Source organism: Artemia sp. Qi Xiang Cuo, chromosome 12, assembly GCF_049724085.1.
Source record: "Artemia sp. Qi Xiang Cuo chromosome 12, ASM4972408v1, whole genome shotgun sequence".
Lineage (NCBI taxonomy): Eukaryota > Metazoa > Arthropoda > Branchiopoda > Anostraca > Artemiidae > Artemia > Artemia sp. Qi Xiang Cuo.
This window is the reverse complement of record NC_142805.1, coordinates 60708560-60720981: the sequence shown is the minus strand read 5'-3', so window position 1 is coordinate 60720981 and position 12422 is coordinate 60708560. Positions and strand designations below refer to the sequence as shown.

Sequence of the window (12422 nt, the reverse complement as noted above, 5' to 3'; positions counted from 1 at the left end):
ATGACAAAGATTAATCTTGCGCAAGAGATGAATAACCAATTTTGTTACACTTATTTAAAAAAAAATTCGCTTCAAACGGGGCATTTACAGGCATGCTCACTACATGTGTAGGCACCGTTGCCGCGCACTAGCAGCTTAGGAGTATTTCAAATGGCTAAAAGTTCAACAACTCGTCCCGTCACAAAGGATGAAACGCTTTCATTTTACTACATTTGGCTACTAAAACATTATGCTAGTACAATTAACATTGAACCTCTTTAAATTCAGAAAAAGACGCATCATCATTAAGGTTCAACGCCCAGGGATAATAGAAATAATTCCGATCATCCTCCTCAAGCAGTTTTAGAAGCTTTTAATGAATGACGCCGGATCAAAAGAAGTTTTAACAGATGTTCACCACGTAATTGTTGTCTTGTTCATCTGCCTTCCAAGATTTGACTGTGGCGTAACCCTTTTTTTTTCCAGACATGCTTCATTGCCCATAAGCAAACTTACTGTTATATGTCATTTTTTTGTTGAAAGTGAGATGTAAGAATGTTGGGTGTAAATTAGAACTTATGAACTAATAACCTTTTCACACAACTGTTCATCGTTGATGGTTGGAACTTGTATTCTATACTTTGTTGATAAGAGCTATTGCTCGGAGGTAGTTTGATTTTGGCGAATATTCAGCAATCCCTTTTGTGGTGGAAAGCTTGTCTGTGAGACATCTGACATAGAAAGACGTTCTTATCCTCCTTTCTGAGGAGGAATGACTTTCATGTTATAGAGAGTTGATGCAGATTTGACCGTTTATAAGATAAGATAAGATTTAATTAGAAGTAATACAAAATCAAGAAAAATACTAGGTAGGATAACTGAGGAAGAGTAAAAACTAGGTACAGGAAAGTCAGTAGAGCAGATACTCTACTGAGGTAGAGTATCTTTTCAAGATAGCCCAGTAAAATTCTAGTTGATGGGCTTCTTGCTATTTTGAAAGAAGTTGAATTACATATATGTTTAGCCTGTCTAAAGCTAAACAGAAAGCAGGTCGTCTGCAGTTGGGATGAAAGAATGTCGTAAAGAAAGATTTCAGGAAAATGAGAATTTCCTGGGAGGTAAGGAGGAGGAGCATGCATAACTATGCGGCCTATAATATTCAGCAATCCCTTTTGTGGTGGAAAGCTTGTCTGTGAGACATCTGACATAGAAAGACGTTCTTATCCTCCTTTCTGAGGAGGAATGACTTTCATGTTATAGAGAGTTGATGCAGATTTGACCGTTTATAACAAAATTAATTGTAAGAGTATAATTTGAAGTTTAAACATTTGTAATACGTAAAAGCTCTTCGTGATCAGACCAACGTTGTACATACTAGGTTATTTTGTTATGCCATCTAGGTGTAGGAAAGACTTAATCATTAAGGTCGGGTCAGTATCACAACGGTGGCATGCACCGTGCAGCACACAATTCCGAGAGTAATAATGTTATCTGAAAATTATAGCTTCACCAAAAGTAAAGGTGGCGCATGAACAACGACGAAAATCACACTGCTTCATCATCCTGCGAAAAATAAGAAGTTTCTGAGGAAATGTCTGAAGGTAGTGATTAAAATAAAAACTAAGCAAAAGTTTCGGCTATATGACAAATAGCCGTCTTCAACAAAATATAAGGTTGGACGATAAGTTGGTAGTGCTGGGTACCCAGGCTCCCAATTTTTCACTAATTACCGTTGAAAGAATATGATTGAAAATCACTTTATAATCACATTTTTTGGGAGGGGACTCTCATTCAAAACTTCTTAGAAACTCGTTTCGGCGAATTCCGAAGGTCTTCCGCTGTGTAGTGAGTCGTCGACGTCAAGATTATTATTTTAAAATTCGTTAACCATTTCTGTGATGTGCATTCCTCTATGATACCTTCTCCGTGCACATTACAAAATTCAGGGCTGCTTTAGCCGCTGTTTGGCCTCGATGAAAAGCGAAGAAGAGCACCCTTCGAAAATGTTGACTTTTACCTCCTGAATTTTCCATTTCTAAGTCTAAAAAGTAATCTAAAGCTAAATTAATCAAAAAGAAGATTACCACATTTTTTAGAGCAGAATGAGCTCCGTCAAATGAACATTATTCGCTTTGTCAAACAATGTCCAACGTTATTCACACACAAAATCTGAAAAAAACGGTACTTGTCTATTATACGCCAAACAATGCAGTTTACGCTGTGTAAAACTCGAGAACAAACCGGTTTCTTCCTTAGTTTCTTTCAGCTTAGCGTGAGGCAAGACAAAGACAGAATAGATGGGAAATACATGATTTGGGCTATATATTTGCATATTAGGGGGGCTGGGGTAGAGTATTTGGACAGTTTGATGTTAGAAAGTAAGTCTAACCATAATATTCAGAACAATTTTACCTAACACATTTTGCATGCAGACCCACTAAACTTTATCCCCCCCCCTGAATATGCAAATATATAGCCCAAATTTGTTTCTAAAGTGCTATATTTTCATCGTATTTTGTGATATTTCATTAGAATTGAGCCTCAGAGAAACAGGTTCTAATTAACTGAAGCACTTGAGTGTTTGACGTATAATACACAAGTACAAAAAAAAACAATAAAAAATATAATTCACTCAAAAACTCTTCGATGAAAAAGATGAACTAAAAATCTAAAATTTGACAGAGTCGTAGCTTTAAAACCACATACATGTTTAGCTATGACCCCTATGACCTCGTAAATAATTCTTTATGACTTCTTTTGATCCATTCGAGGACAACCTGCTTTTCGTTTGAGCCCAGTCGGGTAGCCGAAAAACCCGACTGCTGGCAACTCACCAATATATATCCACAAAGCATAATTTCAATGTCTTGACATTTCATTGATTATAGTCCTAGAAAGAGAGATTAGACCATTTTTTCGTCTAGCTTATTGTTGGACATAAAGTCGTTAAAACGAGTGTGTAATAAAATCCACAATGGTATAGAACGTATCTGTAGCTAGGAAAGGCCTTTTCTCACTTTCTTCTGGCGTTCTTTGCTTTTTCTTCTTTGTTGCAAGATTCGTTTTCAATTGATTCTTTTATTCTATAAAAATTCTCGTTTTTGCTGTTGATGGCTTGTTGTTTAGGCGTGGATAAGATAACATCCCATTTATTTATAGCAGAGAAGAAACTAGGAGAATTTTTGTTGCAAATTATACAGATTTCACCCCCCCCCCCTCTTAAAAATATCCACCGTTACACTTTTCATACCCTTTAGAATTTCACCAATTGCCCTTACCTCAGACAACAAGGAAGATGCAGCGCCTGTTTGTGCAATTTTGCCTCAATTTGAGCCCAATTCAAAATCCCACCACTAGACAGTCTTGTTCAAGAAATTCAGTTGCCCTTTTCATAAATTACATTTGTTTGCCTACCGTATATGAGACCCCCCCCCCCTAAAAAAAACAATCATATATAATTTGAATAGCTTTTGAAGCACTGAACTGTGAGAAACCTTAGTTAAGGCAGTGAAGGTAGTCCAAGTTACTTGGGGCGCCACAGCCAGCCTAGATTTTGTCGAAAAAAAACGATAAAATATTAAAAATGTAATTAAAAAAGAAGAAAACGATGGTGGTTTTCAGCCAGTCGAAATAAAAGCGAAAAGACAAAAATGTATGTTTCGGCAAGGGCCTAGAGAGTGTGGTCTTGAAAAGAACTTGCAGATTAGCTGACAGAGAGGGTGCGATGTTTGATACGGAGCCAAACAGGCATAGGGAATTCGAAAAATTTGATCAAAGCTAAATTCGGGAATCCTAGATTAAACCTATCAGAAATTGGTTCCTAGAAATTTGGAAGAGATATAAATTTTTTGATCTTTGAGTTCGAAGAGACGATTTTAGGCTCTAAACGATTCCGGTTTAGAATGATCCCTTAGAAGCTTGTTTTAAGTGTTAAGAAAGCTGTGTTTCCCTCGTTGTTTACGCGTTTTACTAGGCTAGAAAAATAATCCTATTCTTTTTTGTCTATTTCCTTCTTTGTATTTTCTTATGTTTTTCTTTCTCCCTGTATTTCTGGCCATATATCCATGCGGGGGGGGGGGGGTATTTGATGTTAGATGTCTTTTTTTTTAATAAAATCTTGTCTCATCTTTGGGAAAAAAAATCGCAAACTTCAGAAGAAATTTTCTGTTCTGTGTCACCACCTCCATAACAGAAAAAATTCAAATTTCCGTCTTTTACAGTTACCGAGATTTAGACTACTGATAACAATAAAAAAAAGAAAGGATCAGTAGTGTTGCTCTGCAACAATATATAATAACTCAAACGAAACAATCAGAAAATACAATAAATTAATATATTTAGCCTGAAAGAAAATAAATTATAATGAATGATAGATTGAAACTCAAAACGAACAGCAATTATCAGAAATAAGGAATTGGCTGCTTAACTCCTCCCGTCCTTCAGAGACATGTGCGTCACTCCTGCTCCTTTGAAGAATAAACATATTGTTTCCAAAGGTGCCAATTGACGCTTTTAAACGTTTTATTTAGCTATCAATTCTCTGTGCTTTTCAATGAAGGGAAGAAATAATGGCAAAAATGTGTGTTCTTTCGAAAGAGTAAAACTAAAGTGATTATCACACGTAAATTTATTCTAGAAAATGTTTTGCTTCATCTGGAAACTTGATTAATATTATGACTTTTTTTGTAATATTGTGATGAGAAAATGTATCAAATATATATATCGTTTTCAGTACAGTACAATTAAACACTCTAGCTTTTGGGGAGTGGTGGGTGGTGGGAATAAAATCAAATTTTCTTTGGGTAATTTGTGTTCGTTTTAAGTCAATTTCATTAATTCAAGATAATTAATGCTTGTTTTAAGCATCATTTCTTCATTGATAGTAAATTCTGTTCGTTCTGGGCATAATAATTTCTAATTAAATCTAAAAAAAAATGAAATCTTTAAAGAACCAGGGCAGTAAAAATGAAATCTGATTCTTTAAGTGGGAACTTACACAATTGTATACGTCTAAGAAAGATACGAGGCACAGGAACTCAATTTTAACGAAAAAGACCTCCAGACGCAGTTATGTTGTTTTACGCTTAGCAGTATTCAAGTTTGAAAATAAGGAAAGTGTTCGAAAAATCAGCCGAAAATGAGTGAAAAATACATATCTTAATGGAGCTCTAGAAACTGCAACTTTCCTGATTGCTATAGCGAAAGACAAATAATGTCATACATCTTTGGTATGCATTAATATGGATGTTATTGACTCAAGAATATTAATATTGACTATTGACATATCAATAGACCTTATTTTCTTTTGATTCAGACAATATAATTTTTATTGTTTAATTTTTGTGTATTCCCATTAGCCTATATTTGTTCAATAGTCTTATTGATCCAGCTCTAAATGGGTACCCGGAGAAATCGGGGGAAGATAAAAAGGAAGGGTGTGCGAAAGGACAGGATGGTTGGCCCCCAACTCCCCATTCGACTTCCTGGCTGAAGGGCCAAGAAACGGAGATGAGCATCGCCGGTAGGGACTGTAAAGTCTAATGCCGCATTCTTTACCTTTTCTTTGCCTTGTTTTACCGTCCATCACAACAGTTTTACCGTCCTCGTATAACTCGACAATAACATTCGGATAAATTGGGTGTTACAACCGGTTGGCCGGGCTTGTTTGTAAAGTAAATAAAAAAAAACAAGTTTTTTCAGCTGAAAGTAAGGAGCAACATTAAAACTCAAAACGAAAAGAATTTATTCCCTATATGAAGGGATTGTCCCTTCCTTAATATATTGCTCTTCACGCTAAAGCTTTTAGCACTTTCAAAAGATTCCTATTCAAATTAAACGGCTCTTGTGTTTTAGGAGTCGTTCTTAAGAAATTGTGACAAACAGTCAAACTTTAGCGACTAAGAGCGAGGTGTTGAGGAGGGGACAACCCCTTCGTATTCGGAATAATTTCTGTTTGTTTTGAGTTTAAATATTGCTCCTTACTTAATCTGGCTCACCCTCCATGAAACATTCCCTCCCCTCACGGAAAACTCTTCCTTGAAAAGTTTCTCCCACTTAAATACACACCCCGTAAAATTTGTTCCGGACAAATCCATCCTCGCTGAAAATTACCCCCCCCCCCCGTAAAATTTCTTGCAGAAGATTCAACCTGAAAATTTGTTCTTAGCATTCTTTCATTTGAAAAAGAATAAGTTCTAATCGTTTTTTTTCCGATCACACCAGAAATCCCCCCTTCTGTGGAAGTTATTTCCTGGAAATCCATACACGCATGAAATATCCCTGGCACATTTCCTCCGGAACATCTTCACATGCAAAAGTGAATAGGCAAAGACAAAGTAAGACAAATAAAAAGAATTTCATATAGGAATTCTGTCAAATCTCCCCAGTGTAAAATTTCCCCAGTATGCTCAACCCAGGAAATTTCTTCCACACTGATAATTATCCCCATGGAAACCCATCCCATGCATAAAATACCCCGTCCTCACCCAAAATATGTCTGCATACTTCACAATAACAAATGCTATACGTAAACAATGGGCAAATTTTATTACTTAAATACATATCCCCAGAGACTGGGGGGAGTCATGTTATCTCCAAAGGCATAGTCTTCGGGGGCGTAATTTTCTATGGGGAAAGGGGGGCGGTGTGTCCCCTTCAGACTCAAGTTTACCCCCCCCCCCCAGACGAAATTTAGTTTCGGCAAAAAATCTTGTCAAAATTAAGATAAGCCTGTATAATTCAAGTATCCAGAGAAACCTGTCACTTTTCTTTAGTAAATCTTTGCCTTTATGGTAATATATGACTCATTTTTCAGTTTTCACTGTCAGTTTCTCTTGATTTGGGAAAATCGGCTCCAACTTTGCCCTCCCCTAGGATTTGGACGAAATTACGCCACTGATAGTTTTTCCCAATTTTCAACTACGCTAAACAAAAATGGCTATCTCAAAATTTTGTTTCGATGATTTAATTTCGACATAACACCTTAAATTAGATATCCTTTTCTCAGACCACACTGTCTTTCTATGACGAACAAATAAACGTTCAAATGGGGATAAATCCGTTTATCCCCATGGAGACAGTGAAAAGAGGTACACGAGTCTAGATATTTCGATCACATGTACAGCGATCGTCATCAGTTGGATTACTAAACTATTAAAATTGAAACTAACATATTTCTATAAAAAAAAATAGTCAACTTTCAGGTCATTCACAAAATAATGAAACTTCCGGTTTATTCACTAGATTTTTTTTCAGGGAGAGTTCAATGATAAAGTTTATTCAAAGTCTTGATGTAAATTTTCTTCTTTCATCTTGCCTAAATGACATTAGGGCAGTTTATAAGATTTTCTACTTATAAAGGGCACTAGAAATTTCAACTTCCGTTCAAATGAGCTCTCGCCTGATGTTCTAGATCCATTGATTCGATACGATCAATCCCTGAGGAAAATAAAAAGAAAAATAAATAAACCTGCATCCGCGATCTTTCGTCTGGCAAAAAATACAAAATTCCAAATATTTTAAAGATAAGAGCTTGAAACCTCCACATTAGGGTTTCTGATACGCTAAATCTGATGGTAGGATTTTCATTAAGATTCAAAGACTTTTAGGGGATGTTTCTTCCCCTTTTCCGAAAATCAGTTAGAGTTTCAGTTATTACGGAGGTTTCGCTCCTTACTTACAGTTCATGGTGTTTTCCGCGTTTTTCCTTTTACGATTAAGATTTTCAATAATGAAGAGAATTTACGCAACGAAAAAATAACTTTACAATTGTATAACAAGCAAAATAAAAAAGGCAAAATTTCCCGGTTTTCAGGTATGAATAGATCTAATATGGAGTCAGAAGTTTAAAAGCTCTCATTTTGATTTCCTCGGTATTTAAAAATCGCAAGTATCATTAACTTTTCTTTTTTTTTACCAAAAATAGCCATTCTATTTTAGTTAGAATACTTAAAATATAAACTGCTTTACCTTAGCAGATCTTTGCCCAATGAAAAAAAAAATGGCTTTAAGTAATACTCTTTACTTTAACAGGGTGAACCCACTGAAACAGTGAAGACATAATGCCACATCAATAATAGCCTACCCCAATTTGGAGAAGGAAGTGGTGAAGTGTAATTAAGCTATTAGGTTATAATTAACCTTTGATACCACACAAAACCAAACACAGCTGACTATTCATAATTAGTGTTTACCAGAAAGCTCGATTCAAGAAAGTAAAGGGCTGGAGAATTGAACTACTGTCAACTTCCGATACCAAATAACAGAATAAAGACGCAGTCGGAATCTAACCCGATTTCTTCGGTTTTTTAAAGCAGTACTTTTCGATAAACCATTTTTACTGAGAAGCTCTTAAGGTATTTTAATAAGTAGCAGGGACATAAAAAGAAAAAAATTGCCATCTGGACCTATCTTAGATAAATTCATAATTAAAAATTGCAATTTTCAAAGATTTTTCTTCTGGTTGTTTCAGAGAAGGTCAGTACTACGTTTTTTGTCAGCGTTGCCATGTTGAATGGTGAAAATAAACAAGTGATACTAATTATTTAAATTTGACAGTGCTTTTCGTCCGTAAAAATTCAAAACTTAACAATCTGTTCATTCCCACAGACGATTACATCTTCAAAGGAAAATAATACCTTTTTCAGCTGTTGGGTGTCTTAAGTTTTAGCCTAAAGTTCCCCAATTTTCTTCTTCTTTTCTTTTCATCATCTTCTTTTCTTTTCTTCATTTGGCACACACTACTACCAAAAACTAGATAACTATATATGGAGGTCTTTTTCAATGAAAAATGGATTGCTAACTTTTTATGGTAAATATGGGTGTGTAAAACTCCCCTTAACCAGTTCAAACAGTAAGATTTCATTTTCACTGTCTTCAATTTGAGAATGTTTTCTCTAATAGAAGGAAATTCGGTACTTTTATAGTAGCCGGGCAACACGCGAGAAGTGAAGTTTGGTTAATGCTAACAAAATTACACAAAGTGTGATAAAGATATAATAGTTTAGAAACAAATTTGCACATTAGGGGGAGGGGCAAAGTATAGCATATATTAAATACGTAACCTAACCTAATCAACCTAGGTACCTTTTTTTGCCCCTCTAACCCCAACAAATTAAAGTTTAAATCTTTTTCACAGTGTGAGCAATACCTCAGAAGGCAGCGAAAACCTGTTTTTCAATAGCATTTTTGAGATTCTATATGCAGTTCTTCTAGCGTGTTGCCCAGCTACTAAAAATACTGGAAATTCGATCATTATTTGGAACCGAAATTCCTGAACAAACAGCACTTGGAGTCTAAAACAGTCCACTTTCGGCTTCAAAGAAAATTTTCTTTGGTTCATTTGCTTTTCATCTTCCTGTAACCATACTAAAGCAGGTTTTAGGTTCATGCCAAACTATGATATTGCACCTCAATAATCGAATAATCTCAGACAATAAACATAAATTCAAACGAAGGCAATCTTCAGCTAGTAAAAACTGCTAATGCTTATAGAATTTCTTAGAGAGGACAATTTCTAGGACAAGTGATATCACTGTCGATCCTATTTTTAAATAGTGTGTAAAATTCAAGGCCTTTATAATTGACCTTAAATTTCTTAAGCAAGATCATAGATGAATAAAAAACCTATAGTCAGGGTAATTATTTTCTTTTTTTCATTGACGACCTCTCTCACACTAATGAAACCTCTGACTGAATCTTATCCTTTTTTAGATTTAAACAATGAAAAGTAATTAGTTTTGGCATAAAGCAAATAGCGGATTATTTGAATAATCATGGCGTGGGATATAATGCGGGAAGAAGATCTTGAAGTGGCTATCAAGGTATGTTTTATTTAAAATTATCAAGTAAGGCATGTTGAACAGATTGTTTTCTTTATCAGACTGCTACCTATTAAGAAACCCAAGAATTTTTTGTGCGACGGGGGGGGGGGGGACTATCATACAAAACAGGTTTAGTTGATGAATTGAATAAAAAGTACCCATAAATTAAAAAGAAAAGTGAATTTGGGTGAGGGGGCACTAAGGACCCCCCTCACCCAAATGTGCCTGTACCCACGTTATTATTATTTTTTATTTCATTATATGTTTCCTTTTGCACAGACACATTTTAATTAATTTCATTTTTATTCGCAATGCTAAAATCATTATTCCTTATTATTTTGTTTTGCTCCAAGTCCCCTCAATGCCCTGTAAGCCTTATGAAAAGACCAATAAACCAGTGGATTATTTAGTTATCTTATTTTTATGGAGGGTTATTTTGCGGAGATCGAAATTCAAACAAATGCAAAATTTAGGTAGGCCGTATGAAAAATAGAAGAAATTAAGGGATAAACTGTAAACTTTTAACGTTTTTTTAGGAGTTTACGGACACTGCAAGCGTTTCCGTTCAGGATATGCATATTGTTTTTATTTTGCATTTAGATAATATAAATTAATTTAATTTGATCCTAAACTAAGACCTTGAATGTATTTTTATCTTCATACGAAAAGTGCATATCTTTATTTTTAATTAGATTTGCAGCATTTTTTGCTTATAAAAAGTTTTATTAGCTAGTAAAATGTGATGTCGGACTTGAATACAAGTCATTATTACAAATTGGTTTTGTAAGTTAAACTATGAGTTCTCCCCATAATTGTTACGTGGAATGTTACTAGTAGAAATAAATCTTCAAGTGGCTATTAACGCAGGGGGGGGGCAAGCCGTGGCGCATCTATCTAACTTGGCACATTGGATGATAACAAGTGGCATTTTGCATCCTTGCATCTTTATGTATCTTCTTTTGCTACATGGTAATTCAACCTACGCAAATGCCAAATGCTAATAAATACATAATAGGTTTTGATCAGAGAGAAGCGGATACTCATCGACTTGGGTGTTCGGCAATTTAACAAGTGAAGATAGGGACAACTGGCACTACTTGCAGTGTAGTCTCTGGTGACCTCATTTAAAAAGTAAAGAATTTCAGAGAATATCAGACAATTGATGCAATGAATATGCAATATTATGCGGTTAAAGCTGAAATGCCTCTAAAAGTGATAATGAGTTTACATTTTTGGTTTCCAAGAATTATTTTAAGCCAAGAATTAGTTTACACAAAATATGCTAAGGCTAGTTGCGAATAATATTGGCAGGTTAAGCAGGTTAGTTGACTTTAAGCTGATAAGTCTACTGCTACTAGTACTATAGTACTACTACATCTGCTACTACTACTACTACTAACAACTTACTGCACTACCAAGGCACCTGAGGCCAACAAAGCTACGCACGCTCTTCTTCCGTTTTAGTGTATTCAAAGCCTCTCTCTTTACACCTTCCCAAGAAGTTCCCATTTAATTTAAGTCCTTCCTTAGAACCTCCTGCAACCCCATTCACGGACTTTATGTTTTTTGTTTGGCCTTAGATGATAGACCAAAGAACGATCTTTGACAATCTGTCATCCTTCATTAGCAGAACTTTTTTTTTGGTTTTGCCGTACATTTGATAATGGGCACCAGGCGTGGTGGGAGTATTCTGTGTATGGCGTGAAGAGGCACGGCGTGGAATACATTACGCATGATTGGATCATTGGACTATTGACGCTCTGAGATGTTCTGCGGGTGTTGGAGAGTGGGCAACCTAACTTAATTTAATATAAGTTTCACTTGATGTAAAATTTTACTTAAATATCCATAGGGTGAACTGGGGTAAGTCCGGCCCTTTATCGAGTTTTTTTCAACTTAATCTGGTCCCAAGATTGTTTTGGAGTTTCTGCCACAATAAAAACTATTTGATGTTGCTCTTGATCATACTAGTAATATTCCGCATAATCCAGAAAGTCCCCAAGTTTTGTTGTTTCCATGAGTTGCTACACCAAAGTAACCCATCTCAGGGAGGCCGAACTTACCCCGAGTCTGGGGTAAATCCGGCACCTCCCAGGTAAATCCGGCACCTCCTAGGTAAATCTTATGTATGTAGAGATAAAAATTATTTCACACTAAGACATGATAAAGAGTCCCTCTATGTACGGAAAAACCATACAAACCAAAAACTCTCGTTAATTGTTTGTATGTGCCACAGCGGAACATCAGCTTTCTGCTTATCATGGGGTGACTCCGACAGTGCTGGTTTTACCCCGTACATAGGAGAAGTCTCTGAGAAAGGTTTTTTTCAAATTTTTCATTGTAAATATGAAAAAGGTAACGACGTACTTCAAATAATAGGATAAAAAAAAGCAGTTTAAATTAGTATCAGAGAGATTCGAGAAATCAAAATTTTGATCACTTGCAGGCACTTGTGTGCTTCTTGTACAGGCTGATGATGTGCCGAATTTGGAATGGTGGTAGAGTGAAGGGACCAGCTCCAGAGAGCCTCAATGGTTCGGCAAAGATGTAGTTTTCTTCGACTTCGTCAATGTCATCTTTTTTCGGTCAATCGTATGAATAGTCGGCTAAGCTCAGGCATCG

The 12422-nt window shown here is 35.8% G+C and overlaps 1 protein-coding gene across 1 annotated transcript in view; it reads left to right on the top strand.

Moving 5' to 3' along the window:
* Window positions 1-12422, top strand: part of LOC148946363 (ras-related protein Rab-23-like) — a 173936-nt gene that overhangs the window by 37868 nt on the left and 123646 nt on the right. Inside the window, exon 2 of the mRNA XM_089098404.1 lies at window positions 9691-9800. Within this exon, the coding sequence (XP_088954530.1) occupies window positions 9753-9800 (48 nt within the window). The 5' untranslated portion in view covers window positions 9691-9752. The remainder of the gene's footprint in view (window positions 1-9690; window positions 9801-12422) is intronic.